The sequence below is a fragment of the Arachis hypogaea genome, chromosome 11 (genome assembly GCF_003086295.3).
Source record: "Arachis hypogaea cultivar Tifrunner chromosome 11, arahy.Tifrunner.gnm2.J5K5, whole genome shotgun sequence".
In the NCBI taxonomy this organism is placed as follows: Eukaryota; Viridiplantae; Streptophyta; class Magnoliopsida; order Fabales; family Fabaceae; genus Arachis; species Arachis hypogaea.
Window position 1 is genome coordinate 138,648,458 of NC_092046.1, and position 23,414 is coordinate 138,671,871.

The 23,414-nt window shown below is 35.7% G+C and overlaps 1 protein-coding gene across 1 annotated transcript; it reads right to left on the reverse strand.

Annotated features, from left to right (window-relative positions):
• Positions 1–5,886: 5,886 nt before the first annotated feature.
• Positions 5,887–14,393, reverse strand: LOC112722932 (uncharacterized). Its single transcript, XM_025774125.3, has 22 exons — positions 13,564–14,393; positions 12,931–13,399; positions 12,744–12,829; positions 12,382–12,495; positions 12,065–12,253; positions 11,880–11,945; positions 11,712–11,768; positions 11,117–11,239; positions 10,922–11,038; positions 10,498–10,605; positions 10,268–10,403; positions 9,749–9,880; positions 9,172–9,348; positions 8,469–9,085; positions 8,087–8,264; positions 7,755–7,993; positions 7,607–7,670; positions 7,228–7,466; positions 6,934–7,120; positions 6,575–6,800; positions 6,322–6,477; positions 5,887–6,212 (listed from the first exon to the last, which is right to left on the reverse strand). Exons 1-22 carry the CDS (start codon positions 14,278–14,280, stop codon positions 6,119–6,121), a joined length of 4,491 nt encoding a protein of 1,496 aa, XP_025629910.1. The 5' UTR covers positions 14,281–14,393; the 3' UTR covers positions 5,887–6,118.
• Between the last annotated feature and the right edge of the window lie 9,021 nt (positions 14,394–23,414).

Consider the following 23,414-nt stretch of genomic DNA (forward strand, 5'->3'; position numbering starts at 1 on the left):
ACTCACTTATCAATTTTATTTTATTTTTCAAAGTTCTCTACTTACACAAGTAAAATTATATATTTTATTCAACATACTTCTGCATTTATATTTTGCGTAACTAATATTTATTGATTTATTAGTTATATTCAAACCTCAATATATCTCCTATACAATAATGTCATATAACAACTATGTCAATTACGTTTTTATTTCATTATGTACTATATTATTATTGCTTAGTGATTTTATTTATACAATTAAATGATACTAATGATAAGTTCAAATCTTAAAATTAGATTCCATCCAAAATTAATTGTATATCAATTGTATATAACTGTCATACTATTTACTTTATGCTATTAAATTTTATATTACTAGCTATATGATTAGTGCAGAAAGTTAAGCAAAAAATAATTACAAATATGCAAATTTATTATTTTTGCACAAAAAATATACCTCATAGCTAAACAAAATTTATTATATCATTAAATGACTAATTATTTTATTGCTTTATTATCAAATTAAAGCATGTCCTACAAAATAAAATTCAAATATTTATATTTGGCATGTATGACATTCATATATGTCGTCTTCTTCTCTACAATTATCAACTTCGAGGTATATTTTTTTTAACTTTAAACTATTTTACTTTTACAATATATATTACTCAATATATGTTGCGACTTTATACCTATTCATTTTTTCAATTTATCTTATTCAAGTCAGATATTTATTGTAAATTGTAAATATTCAATAACTAATTGCTTTGAGAGAGAAATTTATCAATAAGTTGTTGTGGATCGAAAAAATTCCCAAGACAATTAACCATTATATCCTCGGATCATACAATCGATTCCGTCAATGGATATCTCTGAACTTTTCAGTTCACATACAATCAAATGCTAAAATTGTTCTTAAGCGGAAAAGCATCCCCCACACAACTATCTTGATTGAATGACTCTTATCATTCAATTATTTTTTGAATAAGTGCCGACATAATAACCCGACTAAGCTTGGGGGCTCACCATATCATTATTCACATATCTTTTAACCGAGTTATAAATCATTTTATTTTCTAAGCTTAGCCTGGATCATATGATCGGCAGACAAAGCTTAGGGCCTATGATCCGTCACCTTATAACTCGGTCTTTATTGTGCATTATGAGTTATAACTCGGCCTTAATTATCATTCATTCTGTAACTGATACCTTCATTACCGACTTAATGACCATTATTCTGACTTAATGATCAACGGTCATACCATCAACTCTATTCATCAACTCTATGCCTATAAAAGGCACCAATTTCTATATACGCCGTACATTCTATACATATTCTAGATATATTCTATACACATTCTAGATACATTCTAGAGACATTCTAAAGATATTCTATATTCATAGAATTATTATAAACACAACATAACACATGATAACTTTCATTTCATGTCTTACATTCTATATTCATAGAATTATTATATTACCTCTTAAACACTTACTGACTTGAGCGTCGTAGTGTCTTTTGCAGGTACCCACCCCTTATTCTCTCCTTGCCGACGTATAACTCATCCCGACGAGAAGCTTGAAGACATTCATCGACGGGAGAGATATACACCGGCCAAACTCAGCAAGAACAATTGGCGCCGTCTGTGGGAAGCGAGTAAAATAATTCCTACTCCCCTCAGGTTCATAAAACTTGAATTACATTCAAATTTTTGAACCAATTTCAACAATCTTGTTTAAGATTTTATTTAATACATTTTATCAAATTTTAATCTAACGTATCATAATATTTCACATGTTATAATCAATCCGAGAACAAACTCGCCTTTTCAACCAATCCGAAAAAAGAAAAAAATACTCGATTTTCAATCAAATCGAGCACAAACTCACTTATCAATTTTATTTTATTTTTCAAAGTTTTCTACTAACACAAGTAAAATTATATATTTTATTCAACATACTTTTGCATTTATATTTTGCGTAACTAATATTTATTGATTTATTAGTTATATTCAAACCTCAATATATCTCCTATACAATAATGACATATAACAACTATGTCAATTACGTTTTTATTTCATTATGTACTATATTATTATTGCTTAGTGATTTCATTTATACAATTAAATGATACTAATGATAAGTTCAAATCTTAAAATTAGATTCCATCCAAAATTAATTGTATATCAATTGTATATAACTGTCATACTATTCACTTTATGCTATTAAATTTTATGTTACTAGCTATATGATTAGTGCAGAAAGTTAAGCAAAAAATAATTACAAATATGCAAATTTATTATTTTTGCACAAAAAATATACCTCATAGCTAAACAAAATTTATTATATCATTAAATGACTAATTATTTTATTGCTTTATTATCAAATTAAAGCATGTCCTACAAAACAAAATTCAGATATTTATATTTGGCATGTATGACATTCATATATGTCGTCTTCTTCTCTACAATTATCAACTTCGAGGTATATTTTTTTTAACTTTAAACTATTTTACTTTTACAATATATATTACTCAATATATGTTGCGACTTTATACCTATTCATTTTCTCAATTTATCTTATTCATGTCAGATCTTTATTGTAAATTGTAAATATTCAATAACTAATTGCTTTGAGAGAGAAATTTATCAATAAGTTGTTGTGGATCGAAAAAATTCCCAAGACAATTAACCATTATATCCTCGGATCATACAATCGATTCCGTCAATGGATATCTCTGAACTTTTCAGTTTACATACAATCAAATGCTAAAATTGTTCTTAAGCTGAAAAGCATCCCCACACAACTATCTTGATTGAATGACTCTTATTATTCAATTATTTTTTGAATAAGTGCCGACATAATAACCCGACTAAGCTTGGGGGCTCACCATATCATTATTCACATATCTTTTAACCGAGTTATAAATCATTTTATTTTCTAAGCTTAGCCTGGATCATATGATCGGCAGACAAAGCTTGGGGGCTATGATCCGTCACCTTATAACTCGGTCTTTATTGTGCATTATGAGTTATAACTCGGCCTTAATTATCATTCATTCTATAACTGATACCTTCATTACCGACTTAATGACCATTATTCTGACTTAATGATCAACGGTCATACCATCAACTCTATTCATCAACTCTATGCCTATAAAAGGCACCAATTTCTATATACGCCGTACATTCTATACATATTCTAGATATATTCTATACACATTCTAGATACATTCTAGAGACATTCTAAATATATTCTATATTTATAGAATTATTATAAACACAACATAACACATGATAACTTTCATTTCATGTCTTACATTCTATATTCATAGAATTATTATATACCTCTTAAACACTTACTGACTTGAGCGTCGGAGTGTCTTTTGCAGGTACCCACCCCCTTATTCTCTCCTTGCTGACGTATAACTCATCCCGACGAGAAGCTTGAAGACATTCATTGACGGACGAGCTATAAACCGCTAAACTCAGCAAGAACATATTCTAAATTATTATTATGTGAATGTTGCAATGTTATGGAATAATTATTTTTCAAAATTTAGAGTTTCAAAAGATGTATAATCTAATTTTTGGTGATGTCTTGATAAAGTTGATTAAGACCCGGACTTCACCCGGTTTAGACCCGGCTTAAGTGTGGTCCGAAAGTAACACGATTTCATCGGGTTTAGGGTCGGGTAAGGGTCTCATAAATAGACCCGGTCATTATTTAGGGTCGGGTTCGGGTCACGGCGAACCCGGCTTCACCCGGCCCCATGTGCACCCCTAACACCTACTAATTCGAATCAGGGTGATCGAATTACACACACAAACTCACATACTAGTTCGAATTGGACTTATTCGAACTAGTACCCGGTATATTGACTCATAGTAATTCGAAGCATGCTGATTCGAGTTATGGAATATTTGCCAAAAATTTTAGAAAAAATATTAGTGAAATATTTGCTAAAAATATTTTAAAAAATACTATATAATATAAAAAAATATACTACAAAAAATATAAAAAAATTTATAAATATTAGTTGAACGTGAATTCTATAGCAGAAATCTAATCCATGCAATTATTTTAATACACCAACAATTATATCTATATGGAGCCAATGCTAAATCGAATTCAATTAGTTCGATAATACGAGTCTATGAAAAAAATTACATTTTATAAAGTTTAAAATTTTTTATTATGTGATAGGTTAGTAACGAGTACATTACAAATTTTTATAGTACTCATTGTAACAATGTTTAATTTAATAATTGTTATTAAAATTTTAGTTGTATTCGTTACAAAATAAACATACTTTATTATATTAGGTTAGATAAAAATTAAACTATTTAAATAAATAACTCGGTATTTAGAAGTCAAGCATTAGAATAAATTTTTGGGAAGTATTTATCATAATAATTATGTAAGTATGTGAAGGATTTATTTTTTAAATTACGTTTTTAAATTAAATGGCTTTCAATATTATTAGATTGTCCTATTTTTAAATCGGTCAATTCATTTTATATTTATATATTGTAATTATTTATTTTGTAACGAGTACAACTAAAATTTTAATAACAATTGTTAAATTAAATATTGTTACGATGAATACTATAAAAATTTGTAATGTACTCGTTACTGACCCATCACATAATAAAATTTTTTAAACTTTATAAAATGCAATTTTTTTTCATAGACTCGTATTATCGAACTAATTGAATTCGATTTAGCATTGGTTCAATATAAATATAATTGTTGGTGTATTAAAATGATTGCATGGATTAGATTTATGCTATAGAATTCATGTTCAACTAATATTTATAAAATTTTTTAATATTTTTGTAGTATATTTTTTTATATTATATAGTATTTTTTCTAATATTTTTTCTAATATTTTTGGCAAATATTCCATAATTCTAATCAGCATTCTTCGAATTACTATGAGTCTCGAATTAGTCTAATTCGAACTAATATGTGAGTTTGTGTGTGTAATTCGAATCATCCTGATTTGAATTAGTGTGTAATTCGAATCAGGTTTATTCGAATTAGTGGATGTGTGCATGTGTGTAATTCGAATTACATTGAATGTGTAATTCCAATTAGACATAAAAATGTCCTCGTAGTTGAACCCTGTAACAATTATTCGTTTAGTTGATTCACCTAATTTTTTGTCCAACTTGGTTTACATAGGTGATTTGTCCTCATTTTTATGAATGAAAATTTTTTTAATATTTTTTTTAAAGTTTAGGTGTAAACAAAAGAAATAAAATAAATTTTTTTAACTATTGCATAAAAAAAATCAAATTGAGATCGATTTTTTTTTTCTTTCTAACTTATTTTGGATACCGTTCTGTATTGTCTAGCCCCTTCAAAAGTTCAAATCAAAATGTTTAAAATTTTTGTTTTCCTTATAATTCCCGCATTTTTGTCCTCTAGTGTGTCAGATTATACAAAGTGAATGGCAAAACATAAATTGTGTTTTATACTTTTATGAATGTTTCCACAAGATAACTTCTGTCAACGAAAGCAGATGAAATAGAAAACTGTAAACATTAAATATTTATTTAGGTGAACTTTTAATAATTTTTTTAAATTATTTTTAAAAAAAATAAAATTAATTTTATATTTAGATATTTTATATAAAAAAATTTTATTCATCAATTGTATTTGAGTACAATAATATGATAATATTATTTTATATTTTTATTGTTAAAAATTTGTCAAACAAACTAAAAATTAAAAAATATATTTTTTATTAAAAGAAATATTTTTCTATTAACTTAATGACTTCTAAACCAACACTAAAAACGATTCGTTTTTACTGAGCCATACATCACTATTCTGTTGTGTTTCGCGCACTGAATATAAGAAAAAGACATCAGGTAGCGTTACGCTTAAACAGCACTAAAACGTAAAAACGCTTGATTAATATTCTATATTCTATTATATTAATAACACATCGCACTCTTAATAACAGCTAATCAGCTATTAACGCGTTTTTAAACCCATTATACTACAATCATGAAGAATATTACGATATCAACAAGGCGCAATCCTAAACCGTACAAAAACATGTTAATGAAAGCCAACAAATGCTTGACTTGTTGCACATTAATAAAAAGAACATTTAAGGAACTTTAGGCTCGTGCTATCAGTTTCAGAATCTCAGCAGCTTCCTTCAATCTCCTCTCTCTGTTATCTTTCATAACTGCACTAGCACTTCTACCATTTCTGCATTTCACAAAACAAAATAACATGTAACTGATTGAATTGAACTATTTCTCTAAAATCAGATTAGCATGCAATTATTATTTTTTCAATATCCTGACTTTAACAACACCTTTTCTCGTAAACTGCCTTTCTTTTAAGCTCATCAACGAGGTTGTGCAGTCGTTTAAGGAGGGCTGGGGACTTCAATACGGCTTGAACCCCAGAATGAGTTGAACAAATCTTCTTCATAAGTTCAGAGGCAATGAAGTATCCCTCCTCCTTATTCCTGGAACGTGTTACACAAGTTATATTATACACTAAGAAACGGCAAGTATAATCCTAGAACAGATTTTGAAAGGCTAGAAACTTTTGAGGATTGAAACCTTAGTAACTCCATGACAATTATTTGTATAGAGTTGTGTGTTTGGATCAGCACTTCCAGTAGATGAGGGTAGCGCCCAAGATTTCGTAGAGTTGAGAGAGCATGTTTTAGAACCTCCTGATCAGGTATACTCCTGCTGACTGATCGGATAAGCCCCAACAAGGTGTCAATTGCACCTGCAGCCACAAGTTCTTCACAGCATTTCTGAGAATGTTCTGTAGCCATATCTGTGAATGACACATACATGAATCAACAACGAAACAAGAATGTAAAATTTTAAAAGCAATGAAGTAATTGGGCTCTTCTAACATTTGTGTTGCCTATATATTGTGTAAAATTTTCACTAGATGTAGCACTCACCTAATGTAGAACAAGTATGCAGGACATCACTAAGACTTTTCATGTTAAGTAGCTCTGAAAGCGCTGCCAATAGTCTATTTATGAGACGCTTGCTATCATCTACATTTCTGGCAGACTCTCTCATTCTCAACCGCAAATCAAGTAGTTGCTTTGACTCTCTACGTGCAAGGTAACCTTTCCAGTGGGACTACAAAAATTGTAATTTTTTAAAAAGAGTAAAGAACATGAATAAATCAGAACAAATTAATTGAAAAATGATAAACATTGTTGGTAACAATTAAGATGCTGCCATACTTGGATGACAACAATTTGGTGTCTATGAAGAACGGCCTTTTGCCTGGCTATCCATCCACGAATGCAAGATTGAATGGTAATGGCAGAGTTGGTCATATTTTTTTGTGTCAAGAACCTTTTCCACCATCGTTGCAATTTCACAACAGAAAACAAGAACAGTTTAAGTTGAATACTGCAACAGCCAACTGGACTTGAAATGGAATCAACAGGAATAGCTGCACGTAGACTGGAAGCACACCCTGCATTGTAATAACAAGAGACGAGAATATAGTATGAAAATGTTAAACAACTCTATCAAGTAACTACTAGCTTTAACTAGCGAGAGAGAGAGAGAGAGAGAGAGAGAGTAGAAAACACTAGTAATTTGTGAACTGATTACCTAACAGCCGATTTCTAGTTATATGCCCCCTAACAAATCTCTGGATCTCCACTGCAGCATCTTCCTGGAAAACTCAGCACGTAGTAACACACATTAAACACATACAAAAGGAAACCAAACACATAAATAAACAGACAGAATACCATACTTGGACAACAACAATTTGGTGTCTGTAAATATTGGCTTTTCTCCTGGCCATCCACCCACGAGCACAGGACTGGATAATCATGGCAGACTTATTTGCCAATTTATGGAACAAGAGACGCTTCCACCACCGCTGCAATTTCACAACTGAAGACAACAGTAGTTCAAGTTGAAAACTACAAACTCCAACCGGTCTTGAAATGCAACTAATAGGAATGAGAGCACGTAATGTAGAAGCACCACCTATATCATCAGAAGAGAGATAGTACAGTAAGTAAATTCCAAACTACAACTAAATCCAGCAAAAATTAGCTACACAAAACATGCATTAGTAACCTAATAGCCGATTTCGAGCTGAATCCCCCCTGATAAAACGCTGGATCTCCAACGCAGCATCTTTTTGACAATTGAGAACCTTTTGGCATGCCCTGCTTCGTATAATACACTGGATCTTCACTGCAGCATCTCTTTTGAGCAAGAAGTCCCGTTTCATCAGCCAACAACGGCAATGCCTCTATAATTATTCAAAGAAAGTAGAAGTTAATAAAATATTCAACACCACCACCACAAAACACATGACATTTATCCAAAATTCAGAAAAATCACAAGAATAGCAATTTCACACAATAATGCTATGCATTCTCTGCCCTGCACCAAACTAGAAAGCCGTTCAAATTAAAACCAGGCATAATCAAAAGAATATGAGCCAATGTCTTACTTGAATGTCAACAATGTGATTCTTGCGTGCACAAGCTTCTTTCCGTGCAATCCATCCACGCAAGAATGCCTGAATGAAAGTAGCTGCTCTTGATGTGACTTTTAAGTGCTGTAAAGCCTTCACACATCTCCACATTCGGAAATAAGATTGAACTTTTATGGTAGCTTTAACATGATTTAAAAATCTTTTTCTTAAAAACCACCTACGGAAATTACTTTGAATTTTAGTTGCAAGAAGATGCTGCTTCTGGCAGGTTGACTTGCAGCATCTGTAATTCTTCCAAGCAAGCTGAATAGTAACAGCTGCATTTGTATGAAGATCAAGTGTAATGTTCTGTTGGGCTAAATTCATAGCTTTCTCTTTTAGATCAAGCTCAAAAATATATCTATATCGTGCCATCCAACCACGGACAAATTTCTGAATAGTAATGGCAGCAGTCACAGGATCTAGTGTCCTGACAGAAGGACATCTACTGCATCCTTGCTGATGCCTGCAATAGAGCCAACTCCTCACAGCTTGCTGTATTAGCTTTGCAGATCTCTTCAGCTTCACTAAAGAATGCCTATGAACAAAAAGCATGGCATATCTCCTATACGTTTGAGAATGCCTCAATACGTCTGCCAGAGTGAACAAGGATAAAACACCAATAAGTGACTGGCCAAAATACAAATAAATGTTTGATACTAGTTGATAAAGCATATACCACATGAAAAGTCACAGGCTTGACTGGTGGTGTATGCCACACAGACCAACTCCTGCCTTGCCCTCATCCATGCTCTGAAAACCGTTTGCAAAAAGGTGACAGCATTTATCATCGTGTGAAACTTACTACGAGTGATAAATCCCCGGAAACGTGATTGTATTACTTTTGCAGCATATTCTGAAAATATTGAGTAGCGATTGTCACCAAGAGAAAAGACACATCAAGAAGACATGCGTTGCAAGAAAATAGAACAGGTGAACAAGCAACAATGTGCAAAAGTGGAAATGAACTAACTATGCTTTCCATGTCAAATACTCAAATCAAAGAAGTCTATACTTTCCCAGTCCAAAAAAAAAGTTTTAGTCTAAGTTTCTAAGCCTTCTTCAATTCCAACGAAATTGAATCAGCATTTAAGGAAAGGATGATGAATGAACTACCATTACCATTTCTGAGAAATTTCAGGAACAAGTATCTATGAAGTAACGAACTAATGAACCTTTTGAGTGTTACAATAGCAGTAAACGTATGAATGGTGACATAGTAGCAACGTAAAGAGCCGTGTAGTCATGTTCGTTACCCCTTTTAGTATCAGTGCCAGATTCAATGGTCCTGGATCTCTGCAAATTAGAAAAATCTGGTTTCCTGATAGAGTTTCTTTGAGCCATATCCTGCCACCAAGCCTGGATGGCCTTGAATTTTCTTGCAGCATCTATCATGATAATCACAATAATTTGATCAAAGATTTATATAAAATACAATAAACAACCACCACAGAATAAAGAAAGATAAGTAAATATTAATATCTTCAATAAGGTTCTAAAATTGCTTTGGACACTGTTTCTTACTCAGCCAACTAACATGCAATGAAAGAACTACAAATCTGAGGATCATCTATACTTTAAAGATGAAGCCTATTTAACATTAGTTGATGTTATTTTCTTACCTCTATTCTTCATACTAGAGTTGTGTGAATCCAACTTATACATCTATCCTATGGATTGTTCCATTAGTAGTTTATTTATATAAAACAAGAAATATAAATAAATCCAAAGCATACAAACAAAAAGGTCACACAATTAGAGAGAAAACAAGAAACCTTCATTGCCTTGTACATATGAATCATCTGGATTTTGTACTGATTCAGAACTTGAAAGGCACTGCACCATCCTCAAATGTCTGCGGTTTGCACTTTGGCAATCATAGCCTAGGAGCTTATGGAAATTTAATTGATCCTGGAAAGAAACAAAGAAAGAGAAAAGGAATACATCACTTTTACAAATCCCAGAGAACAACAATAATAAGATCCATAATCGTTGTCCATTTTACCACATTTTTCTTGACAAATAATTGGCTTGCTAGGAAGACCAACAATATCACCACACTTCGATCACTGCGAGCACCATTATATTGAAGTAGCTCACTTATCTGAAGTACCTGTAGAATAGAATTCCCAAATTGCTTATATCACCTTCTGGTCTACAGTTAATATTCATGCATGAATAAGTAAACTTTTTCCCCTTGAGGTTAGACTATCACAATATTTGTGGATTTTTAGATACCAAAGTTATCCATCCAATGTTAGATATGCAAAAGCTGAATCTTTGACCCTCACAAAAGGAAGTCCTTTGGGCAAATTTTTATTACATGAACTTGCAAAGTAAATGACACAATTATAGAATAAGAATATATAAGTTTTTATTGATGCCAGCTGAATGGGTTTTCAATGTGTTATAAATTAGGGTACTATTACCTCTGGAAAATTCCCAAGTATTGTAGTCAACTTCTGGGATAATATAAAATTGTACAATGCATCTGAGTATTCATCAACTGACATTACTGATGCCTTGTTACTTTTCATATTAACTTCCTGCAAAAAGCATAAAATATCAACTTAATGAAGAAAAGATCACACCATGTTCCGCAGCAACCTAAACATGTTCAAGACCTTCAATGAGCAGGAATTATGGAATTCCTTCTGGAAGTAATAATCAAGTAAGCACCAGATAGCTTTGCCATCAACAAGGGAATGAAAACTGTCAATTCCACAACCATAATTTTCACAAACGGCCTGCAGAAAAAAAATTGAGACAAGGTGAATTCGAAAATATCAAAATTAAACATTATTATTTAAGTGTATATCACCATCTCACAAAGTTCAATTGCATGATCTGATTCTCATGCAAGGGGATAGAAATATATATGAAACATAGTGTGGCAGACCAAGTATCACAAACTAAATTTCTTTAAAGCATACACACCAAACCAACACAATGTCATTTATCAGTCTATATCCACTGATGAAATATTACCGGATGAACTTGTGAACTAGATAACCAAAATGTAATGAATCTAGAAAATTGCCGCCCCTTTCTCTAATCAGTCCCTACGAGTTCTCATATGATACTGTAGTTTTGAATGGTGTAATAATTAGTAGAAAAAAGCATGAAGCCAAGAAAAATGGTTAAATAGAGAGTAGGAGTCTCCTATTCGGTTTCCAAACAAAATTATATAGGATATATGAAGGTATCCTATGATGGTACCTGAATCCAATTCAATAGCATCTCCAGAGAAGTCGAATTTGCACTGTTTATGAGATCCTGGGACATGAAGTAATAATAAAATCTTAAGAATAATTAAACATCAGCTTAAAAGATAAATACAGCAAAGAAATGCTAGTTGATAACAAATTCAAAACATGAAACTGATACCATGCCGATTCCTCGAATTTTGGAAATTTCCCCCACCAAACTTGTTTTGTCAACCAAAAGCGGTAGCTGCATGCCATATGACATGGAAAATTACATTGCTGTTTCAGTTTAGACTTTCATAGTTGTAAATTCTCAGCAAATAAAATTATGGAAATTTAATGAACCAGGTATAACAGAACTGCTACCTGCAAGTGAACAAACATATTCCAGAGCAAGGAAAGTGTAAGTTCTTTATCACCACTAACAATGTCATCGGCTAAAATCATCATGCCATCTTCATCATGTAGGGACACACTAGCTTGTTTAAGATATTGAAGGGCAAGAACACAGTTTGCTAAATTTTTCTTACGAGTATCTGAGGGAACTACAATTTTCTGTCAATACAATGATGATGCATCATTATTCATAACCAATGGCATTATGCTTAGCAACGGCATTGGAAGTTTCAAATAAGCCAATACATTTCCAACATATAGAGTGAGTAAAATTAAATCCGACTAACCGTCAGGATAGAGGGATTATGTTGCAAGAGCTGAATAGCCCGACACAGTTTCACTCCATCTTGGAGATCAACGAATAAATCTCTAACACTGAAATCATATCCAACAAGATGACCCTACAAAATCACAGAGCAGTCAGATAAAACAAAATAACACATCTTGAAGTCAATATAACAACCATAATCACACTAATCAGTTGTGGCCCCAAAACATTAAAGTGCTGCATCTATTATAATCATATAATGCACCCAAATGATGTTGCCCCCATGCAGGTGGAAGTGCAAGTGCCCGCACATACACAACCCCAGTAGCAGACAACTTCACAATCAGACAAAAAAGCATAGCACTTGGAAGAATATCTCACCTGTTGATGAGATGCTTTGTAACCTAAAATCAACAAGTGTGCTAAAAGGTTTCCTTCTCCATGCATTACATCAGATGATAGAAATTCTAATTTCCAACCAAAAAGAGAGAAAGGTCAACCTACAATGAAAACACCCGTTACAGATATATCAATAGAAAATGCAACCAAAGCATCCAAGAGGACTTGCCATGAATCAGTTGACTACTCGATCTAATCCAAGACTCTGCTCTGAATAATAAAGGGGAACCCCCATCTAATCCGTCAATGCCATACTCAAGCGGGAGGCAACTTTGACATTTAGCTTTATCCAAGACAAGCACAAGGAGTAGTATCCGCTTCAAAATGACATTCCCCAAATTCTCATAGTACCCTGCCCTATACACGCCTTCAACCATTTTGTTATAAGAGAATGCTTTAGCTAGACCCTCATGTGAAAAGAATAGCTTGTCAATGAGCATTTTCAGATACTTGACATCTTGATCAGAATCAACATCTTCACTTGACAGCAAGGAATCACCACCGAAAATTATATACAGTCCAATTCGCAGCCAAATTGGATTATAACACATAAGGATTCCTATGGCCTTATTTTTCAACCCAACATCCGTTACTATAGGGCAATGTGCCTTCATGTTCAGCCTTCCGCCATCAATTGTCTGAGAAACAAAGAAGCAGAGGAAATTCAGACAAAGCTCATTTGCTTTTCATTCAGAGCCTACTTCATTTGAAGTTCAGTTAATTATCCCCTTTCTAGTGTGTTTCTATTAGCTTATTTGAAGTTCACAACAACTATAATCAAGAGCTAGCTGATAAAACAAACCTTTGTGACTAGACTCATGACTTCAAAAATCTCCTTACAACTCCCAAGGCTCAGATAAACCCTCATTCGCTGCTTCAAATCTTCAAAGCTGCACACATCTTTCAGAGAATCGCTCAAAGAAGAGAACACCAAATTTGGGAGCTCAAGTGCGGCATTCTCATTGCCAGCACGATACTCGTTCCTGGACCATGTCTTTCTCTGCCTCTTGGGAGTTCGCCAAGATGAATCGACCCCAACCGAGATCCCAGGGCCACTGTCCCTCTTTCCCTTGGGGGCTGGCATGGTGGTAGTTCCATCTCCTACGGGGACACCGGCGATGGACAAGTCGCAACCGCAGGAGGCTGGGTTTTGGAGGAGGAAGTTGAGCCATACGGTGATGGATTTGGCTAGGGATTTAAGGGACTGCTCCTTCTTGACTTGGGCCTTTCTGGAAGATTGTGCCTGCTCAACTTGGAAGGCCTTGAGCTTCCTGGCTGCGGCGGCGACTGATTTCTTCGTGGGAGGAGCAAGGGAGGGGCGACGACGGGAAGCAGAGGCGGAGGAGGAGGAGAAGCGAGGGGTTAATTTGGAGGCAGTGAAGAATTTGGTGTTTGGAGTTTCGACGGTAGGGTTGACGGAGGGGCGTTTGGGGGTTCTGAAGTTGGTGATGTCGTTCAGCAGTGAGGATGAAGATTGGCGAGGGAACGGAGATGGAAAAGGAGCTTCGTCGCCATCCATTGTCGGAAACTGGAAAATGTGAGAATGAAAGAAGGTTCCGTTGGGTTCGATCTTTTATTGCTTTTTGAGTTTTGAATTTAAAATCGTGAGTGAGGGCGGGTAAATTCTGGTGGTAGCCGTTTGGAGGAGGAGGATTCTGGTGGTAGCCGTTCATCTTTTAAGCCCAGTAATGATGTGGATAAATTGGGCCTATCTGGGCTGAATTGGAGATAGAGTCGGCCCAATAAATATTTTGTGGCATACTAATGGAGTCAAATGTTGTAAAAATAATAGTGCATATCTGCAACTAAATTGAGTTGGTCTAGTAGTTAATTCACTAATATGTTTAAATAAGTATTAGAATTTAAATTTCGCCATGTACATGCAGCAAGTAATGCATATAGAGCTATAGGCTAATAATAGTGTGGTAGAGAGAAGCATCAATTTGTGCGTTCTGTTATTTCCATTTCATAATTAGTTAAACAAACAGTAATTAATAGACAAGCCTAATACGATTTTTATTTTGTAAAAATAACTTCATTCTTTTTGTTTCACCTTTGGATTAGTTGAAAAAAACAATAAGAAATTTTCGCAGCTCATTCATTTTTAACTGTTTTTATATTCGTTAAAATATTTTAATTAAAAATAAATGATAATTAATTTAAAGATATAAATATGATTATTAAATAGAAAATATGAGAAAAAACTAGATAAAGAATATTGTAACGTAGTTGAAAGGGTAAAAAATTTGATTATGGATTTATTATTGGTGTTTTAGTTAAAAATAGGTACAGTAACTGTATTTACAAATTGGTGGAGGTATCACATGAAAGCTTTAACACGCGGGAGACATGTTGAATGCAGCACGTGGGGGACGTGATTGTCACGTGGCGAAGTCTGGTTGCATGAGACTGCAGCACATGGGGGGGAGGTGTATTACACGCAGCAAACTATCATTGGCTGATAAATCAACACGTGGGGGGCGTGTTGAGTGCTCCCCTCTATATAAGGCAAAGCTGGTACCATTTTCATTGCGAGGAAGAGTGTTCTTTGATTGTGTTGCTAGTATAATTGAGGGTACCACAAACTTGGCAGTATATCGCAACGGTGAGATTATACAAAATACTCATGAAGGAGTGAGGTTTGTGTGTCAAAATCCGTTTTCGTTTGTGGTTCCATGCACCATGACGTTGATGGAGCTTTAGAATAATCTCTGTCAAAGCATGGAGAACGGTATGTTGAGGAGAGTGAGCAGTGTTTTGTACCAGAATCCAGTTATAGTTTCTGGTGATCTAATACAGTTTGATATCATGCCGATCATTGACGAAGCGAGTATGCAGAATATGTTCTAAATTCACCGGCAGACTCATATGCGACAGTCACAAATTGAGCTGTATGCTAAGTTTGAAAACGTAGAGGCAGATGGGATTCAAAATGATTTAGATATAAAGGATGATAAAGTTGTAATGTACGAAGGAATGAATAGTGACAGCGAAGAGGACGTCGAAACCACTTATGAAGCCGGCGACGAAGATGAGGATGGTGATGTGGGAGTCGAGGCAGCAGCGGAGAATGTAGTGGTTCATCTTGCAGTTAGTCAACCGATGAACGTCCCACCTTTTATGCGTAACTTGGATTTTGACGCCATGAATGCACCGGAATTTTTGGAATATGCAAACATAGGTACGTGATGAGTGAATAATACGTTTTTGTGTTTTTATATTTTGGATGGATCAATGAATAATGATTTCTGCTTTCTGTAGGTGTTGCTGACCCTGAGGACGAAGAGTTCAAGATCGGAATGGAGTATAGTTCTAGAAAGTCTATCGTCGCAGTAATCAGAAGTTACACTATCTCTAGAGGAGTCAACTACAATGTTTATGAGTCCGAACTACAGACATTCTATGCAAAATGTAAGACGTATGGACATGGGTGCGACTGGCTTATCCGAGCCAGCTTGATACGGAAAAAAAGATTGTTGAGAGATATGGAGATACAACGATAGGCACACGTGTACCATGGAAACGATTTCACAAGATCATTCAAAGTTAGACTCAAACACAGTTACTGAGGCTATAAGGCCATTGGTAGAGACTAATCCGTCCATCAACGTTAAATCTATAATTGCGGAAGTCCAGTCAAGGTTCAACTACACCATTAGTTACCGAAAGTCTTGGTTGGCAAAGCAGAAGTCCATAGCCAAAGTTTTCGGTGGTTAGGAGAATTCTTACCAAGCTTTTGCCATGGTGTCTCTCGATCATGGTTCAGAAGATGCCTGGCTCAATTGTCCAAATAAAAACACGACCCCTGTATAACGAGAGTGAGGAGGCAGACGATGTCAGAATACTTCACCGCGTATTTTGGAATTTCAATCCATGCATTAGGGCGTTCAAGCATTACAAGCCTCTAGTTCAGGTTGATGGCACATACCTATATGAAAAATACAAAGGTACACTTCTGGTTGCTGTTGCACAAAATGGAAACCAGAACATTGTGCCTATCACCTTTGCCATAGTGGAGGGGGAGACAGCTGATGCGTGACACTTCTTTCTAAAAAATCTACAAAGGCATGTTGTTAGAAAATACGGTGTGGATATGATCTTAGACCGACATGAGTCAATCCGGGCAGCAGTAAATCGTTCCGGTGGTGACTAGCAACCTCCAAGAGCATGGTGGATGTTCTGTATAAGGCACATCGGTAGCAACTTCTTAAGGGCATTCAAAGTCCCGTACCTGCAAAAATTTGTTGTCAACATAGGGTATTCAAGGACGGTGGAGGAGTACAACATCAACTATAAGAGGTTGGAAGAGCGAGGCGAGGCATATGCCCGGTGGTGCGATGCCATTGGATTTAGACACTGGGTATTGGCATTTGATGAGGGTCATCGATGGGGCCATATGACGACGAACCATGTGGAGTGCATTAATTCAATGTTGACGGGTGCCCGAAACCTCTGTGTGTTGGTGCTTGTTCAAGCAACGTATTATCGGTTAAACGAACTATTATGAGGAAGAGTGCCGAGACTCACGAGCGCAAGCGTGCTAGATTTACTTACTCTGTATTTTCACAACAGCAGATAGAAGCAAATATGCAACGTGTTGGAAATATAGTTGTGCACCGGTTTGATAGACGAAACAAGGTGTTTGAGGTGCGTGAAATGCCTAATAGAAAGGTGTTGGTAGTTGATCTTGCGCGGCGGACGTGTGACTATGGGCACTTTCAGGTGGAATGACTACCATGTCGACATGTTATTGCTTGCTGTGCCAACAACGACTCGACGGGCAGCTGTATATGCATGATGTGTACAGAATGACAGAGGTTCATAAGGTCTACAGATTTGAGTTCGTACCATTAGGCGATACAGAGACATAGCCTACTTATCAGGGACCCATGTTGATCGCTAATTCCGCCTTGAGGCGCACGTCGAAAGGTCGTCCCAAATTGACCCGATACCTGAATGAAATGGATTCACGCGACATGCGTGGTCTCCGGATATGCCGCCTCTGTGGTAGACAAGGTCATAGTCAGAGTCGATGTCCTGAGCGTGCTGGACCGAGTGGTGCTGGTGACGATGATGATCCCTCGATCTTTGTTGGTCTTTGTGTTTGTATGTTTAGGTTAATTTTATGATTTTGATGATTTTGATGTTCATCGTGTTTGTATTTTTATATTTAGGTTTATCCATTCATGTTTTTCTCGTTCGTCATGTTTGTATTGTTAGGTTAATATTATCATTTAATACCTTTGTGAGTTAAACATACAAAAGATTAACTAAGAATTACATTCACTTAAATCTAAAACCATACTAAATTCTAAAACCATACACAATATTAATTAAGAGTTACATTCACGAAATTCTAAAACCATACTAAACATACTAAACCCCTGCTCACTTTTTTCGAACCAACCAGTTCAGTCCCTTGCTCATCTTGCCCTGACCAAATCATGACAAAGTAAACCTATCTGGTGGATTTTGTTTCATTTGTAGGTTAGGATGACCCCAGACTGAGTAATCGATAGCCGGAGTGGCCGACCCACCTGCCTCTGCTAGAGCGACCGACCCACCTGCCTCTACCGGAGCAGATGCACCGGGGTTGTACTCGTCAACAACCTCAAAAGTCGCATGCGGCTCGATGAAACCACTATCACAGGACGCCCGCCCTAACGTGTGATCAGAAGCAGGACCCCGCATACTAGTGGGCATATCTATTGATGCCCAATGTGGATCATCCAACTCTGATGGTGAAGGCATAGTGGTAAGATCTGGATAACCACCCAAACCAGCATTGTCTCATTGCTGTATTTGCTCATCTCCATGACCGTCAATGGAAATCTGCAATGGGATCAACGAAAACTCAACCCATTCTTGTCCAGGCGGAATGTACGGTGTGGGCTGATTATGTTGAGAATGCCGACTGTGCTGAGAGTGCCAATTCTGCCCACTGTGCTGACTATAGATAGCAAGAGGCACGGCGATGGTGAGCAAAGGTGAGAGACAGAGAGCGCTGGAGTTGGGGTGCCATTTTGAAAAGTGAGAAGGTGAGAGTGAGAGAGTTGGGGAGGGGCGGATGGGTTTAGATAGCCTATGAAGCTTTTGGTCATTTTCAAATGGTTAAATTACACGGTTGGTCCCTATACTTTTACTAAAATTACAAATTGGTCCCTATTGTCAAACATGTGCAGCTCATATGTTTAAAATAGAGAATATGTTGAGAATATTCTGTTAAATCAAACACTTTTTGAACTGTGGGACTAAATTACAAATTTTAATTCTCTTTAGGGACCTAATTACAAACGACTAATTTGCAATTTCACTAAAAGCATAGGGATTGTTAGTATAATACCCACAACTTAATTAGCCCCAAGATCACTCACTCACATAAATAGCACTACCATATTTTTCATCACTCAAACTTACTAAAAATATAAGAATATAAGGGAAGATTTTTGAAACAAACACTAAGTATTTTGATTCATGGAGAGATGATTAACAACATACATATGAAGCCTTTTTATAGACAAACCTTCATAATAAAATAGTAATTTTTATAACAGCTAAACACTAGTTGTAGTGATTCAAGAAACAAGTAGAAACTTTGACTAATCAAATTTCTTATTTAATTTTGCTTCAAATTCTTAGTCATCAATCTTGAAGCTTTCAATTCATGATTCATCATTCTTCTAGTATGGAGGTGATGAGTGCAACTTGTTCATGATTCTTCCAACGTGATTTGTAGCCTCTAATTTTGACTAGAAGATAAAGTCTGACTTGTAATTCTTCTAGCTTCTAGTTTCATCACTTATAATTCTTGTAACTTCTAATTTCATGATAGTTATAGTATGGTGTAGTTATACTACTCTCTCGAATATTCTTGATTTAATTATCTAACAGGGATCAATTGTGTAATTTAATATTTTATAAATTATTATTTTATTATTCATTTATTATGTTTATTAACAATTAAAAACAAAAAAAATAACAAAATAGATCTTCTATCAATTGTGGTTTCCATGAATATTTTGACAATGTGAATCAATAAGTTTTTTAATCCTTTAATCCGTTACATTTGTAAAACCTAAAAAATCGTGTTTATTAGTTATTCAATCAATTGAAAGTAATTGAATTTCGATGACAATATGAATTTTTGCAAAATTCAACGGGTTCTTGTTAGGGACGGAAACAAGGTGAGTTTCGATGAGCCTAATCCTTTTGCTAACGAGGGCGAGGAAGTTGCTTGTGTGGCGTATAGGTATAGGAGGTGGAAGCTCGATTTGATATGTATCTCGTGGCGAGATGTGAGGTGCATAGTCTTCTTGAGCTGAATAAGAACAAGTCTTTCCTTACTTTGAATGCTTTGGATGATTTTGATCCAAGTATTCCGGTGTCGATTGGAGGCAGAAGTTGGAGACTCAAAGGGTAGCTGTGTTGGCCACTGAGCTCAAGAACAAGCCGATATAATGAAGCTGGGATATGTGTCTAGAATCTATCCCCGTGACTATTTCAATCATGTGATTTTTCCATCCTTATATTATCGTTTGAAATTCAATTAATTGTGTTATAATCATAGTTATCAAAACCGGACCAGACCGGACGGTTTGACCGAAAAATCGGTGAATCGGTGGTCTGGCCGATTCGGTTGATCCTGTGAACCAGACACGTAGTTGACTCGGTCAACGGTGGTCAAATCCATTAAAAATCGGTCGGTTCGTGTCTGAACCGCTGTTGACCCGTGCGAGTCCACGGATAGCTGTGTTGGCCACTGAGCTCCAATATAATGAAGCTGGGATATGTGTCTAGAATCCATCCTCGTTGATGAAAGGTTCGAACAGGGGACTGACAAACCCCAATTTGACGGTTTGTTTTGTATTGATTTTTGGGAATTTTATCACCTTTTACCCATATTTATTCAAGAAATAGCATGGTTTTGTATATTCTCCTTTAATTGTGCTTGAATGTGAAAACATGCTTTTTAGGACTCAAAATAGCTAAATTTAATTCACCTTGATTCTATTAGATGCCTTGATATGTTTGTTAAGTGATTTAAGGTTTAGGAGGCAAAGATTGGATCAAGGGAATGAAGAAAGAAAGCATGAAAAGTTGAAGAACTCATGAAGAAATGGAAGAACCGGAAAGCTGTCAAGCCGACCTCTTCGCACTTAATCGGCCATAACTTGAGCTACATAGGTCCAAATGATGCGGTTTTAGTTGGGTTGGAAAGCTAACATCCGGGGCTTCGAAACGATATAAGATTTGCCATAGTTGCATCACGCATAGGGGAGCGCACGCGCACGGTACGCGGACGCGCCGATGGTGGCACATGACCCACTTAATGCAAACGTGGCCAGCGATTTTAGAAGCCTTGTGGGCCCAATCCAACTCATTTCTGATGCTATTTAAGCCAAGGATTGAAGGGGAATCAAGGGACTTTTCATACTTTAGATGTTAGTTACCAATTAGTTTAGTTTAGCTTTGTAGTTAGTTTCTAGAGAGAGAAGCTCTCACTTCTCTCTAGAATTAGGATTAGGTTTAGTTCTTAGATCTAGATTTTAATTCATCTTCTTCTACTTCTACATCTCAATTCTTTGTTGCTACATTCATCTCCTTCTATTCTTTTGTTGCAATTCCCTTTATGTTGTTCTTATGTTTTGTTGTAGATCTACTATTGTTCATTCCATTTTCTTTCAATTCAATAAGAGGTAATTCATAATAATTGTTCTTCTTTGCTTTTCTATTGTTGATCTCTTGTTTTTGTAGTTGTAGATTCCTTTAATTCTTGCATTTAATAATGTTTACTTCTATTGCACTTTATGTGTTTGTTGAAATGTCTCTTTTAGTTTTAGTGTAGATTTTGTTCCTCTTGGCCTAGGTAGAGTAATTAGTGACACTTGAGTTATCTAATTCCTTTGTTGATTGATAATTGGAGAGATTGCTAATTGGTTTGGAGTGCACTAAAGCTAGTCTTTCCTTGGGAGTTGGCTAGGACTTGTGGCTCAAGTCAATTCATCCACTTGACTTTCCTTTAATTAGTAAGGGTTAACTAAGTGGTAGCAATGAACAATTCTCATCACAAGCGAGGAGGATAACTAGGATAGGACTTCTAATTCTCACAACCTTGCCAAGTGCTTTTTAGTTGTTAGTTTATTTTCATTGTCATTTACTTTTCATGCTTCTTATCCAAAACCCCAAAAATAACTCACAACCAATAACAAGACACTTTATTGTAATTCCTAGGGAGAACGACCCGAGGTTTAAATACTTCGGTTTATAGAATTTAGGGGTTTGTTACTTGTGACAAACAAATTTTTGTATGAAAGGATTATTGTTGGTTTAGAAGCTATACTTTACAACGAGAATTCATTTGTGAAATTCTAAGCCACACAAAAATCCAATCGTCAAAATGGCGCCGTTGCCGGGGAATTGCAATGGTGTTATGTTATCGGTTGTTGTACATATGTGAATAGTGTGAATATCTTGCTTTTTGCTTTATTTGCTAGTTGTAGAATTTTATTTCTCTTATTTTCCATTATCTTTTGATTTTTGTTTTCTCTTTCCATTATGAATTCTCATTTTGGCTATGAGTGTGAGTACAACTATGTTGTAGGTGATGAGGACTATAATGGAGATGTGTATCAAGGATGGGACAATCAAAGGTGGGAAGAGCCATATGCTTATGATCAATCATCATGGCAACAACCCCCACCAATGCACTATGAGGAAGAGCCATTCTTTGATGCATATCAATCAAATGGCTATGGTGGATCTCCTTGTGATTTCCAAGAACCACCACTATATGCCTATGAGTCATATCCTCAACATGACCCTCAACCACACTCAAAAGCCACTTTTCACCAACCACCTTCATATGACCCTCATCCATATCCACCATTACAACAACCGTATGAGCCATATGAACCACATATAGAGCCACCACCATCTCAACATCACCACCTCCAAGAGCCACCCCCTCCATGTTATTACCAAGATGAACCACCTCAATTGTATGAAAATTTTCAACCACAAATGTATGAAAATTTTCAACCACAAGATGAATACCACTTTCCACCACAACCTCCCATGGAAGAATATTCATGTCCATCAATCCAAGAGCCATATGATCCTAATCATATTATCCAAGAGGAACAAGAGTCAAGGGATCATCTCAAGGAAACATTGGATCAACTTCAAGCAACCATGGAGCGTGTTGTGCAACAAGTGGAAAGAGTGGAAATTATTAAACCACCACAACTCTACCAAGAAGAACCACCTTCCTACTATGAACCCTTCCCCCAAATTGATGAACCCTTCCATCCACCCCAACCTCCAATGGATGACATCCTTGATGTTCTTGTTCAAGGACAAGAGGAAATGACAAGGGATGTGCAACAATTCACGGCCGCCTTGGATGAGGTGGTAAACCGGTTAGCATCCCAATGCTTGAACTCTCAAGGAACTCCCATGGCTACATGTGGGGAATCAAATGAAGAGCATAACATAAAAGAGAGATTGGTGGAGAATGAGGGAAGTTGCTTTGTATTGGAACAATTGGAGGAAGCTATGATTATTGAAGAAAGGGAAGAATTGGTTGAAGACTTAGGAGATGCGGAGCCTCCATGGGAATCTAGAATTGAAGAAAACCCCTCCAAGATGATTGAA

Excerpts from the sequence above, each read along its gene's own strand:
- LOC112722932 (XM_025774125.3), bottom strand. The coding sequence starts at position 14,280 with ATGGATGGCGACGAAGCTCCTTTTCCATCTCCGTTCCCTCGCCAATCT. Across the intron at positions 11,240-11,711 it reads TGCTATTGAATTGGATTCAG|GCCGTTTGTGAAAATTATGG; the intron begins GTACCATCATAG and ends TTTTTTCTGCAG. Across the intron at positions 9,881-10,267 it reads ATATGTACAAGGCAATGAAG|ATGCTGCAAGAAAATTCAAG; the intron begins GTTTCTTGTTTT and ends TTATCATGATAG.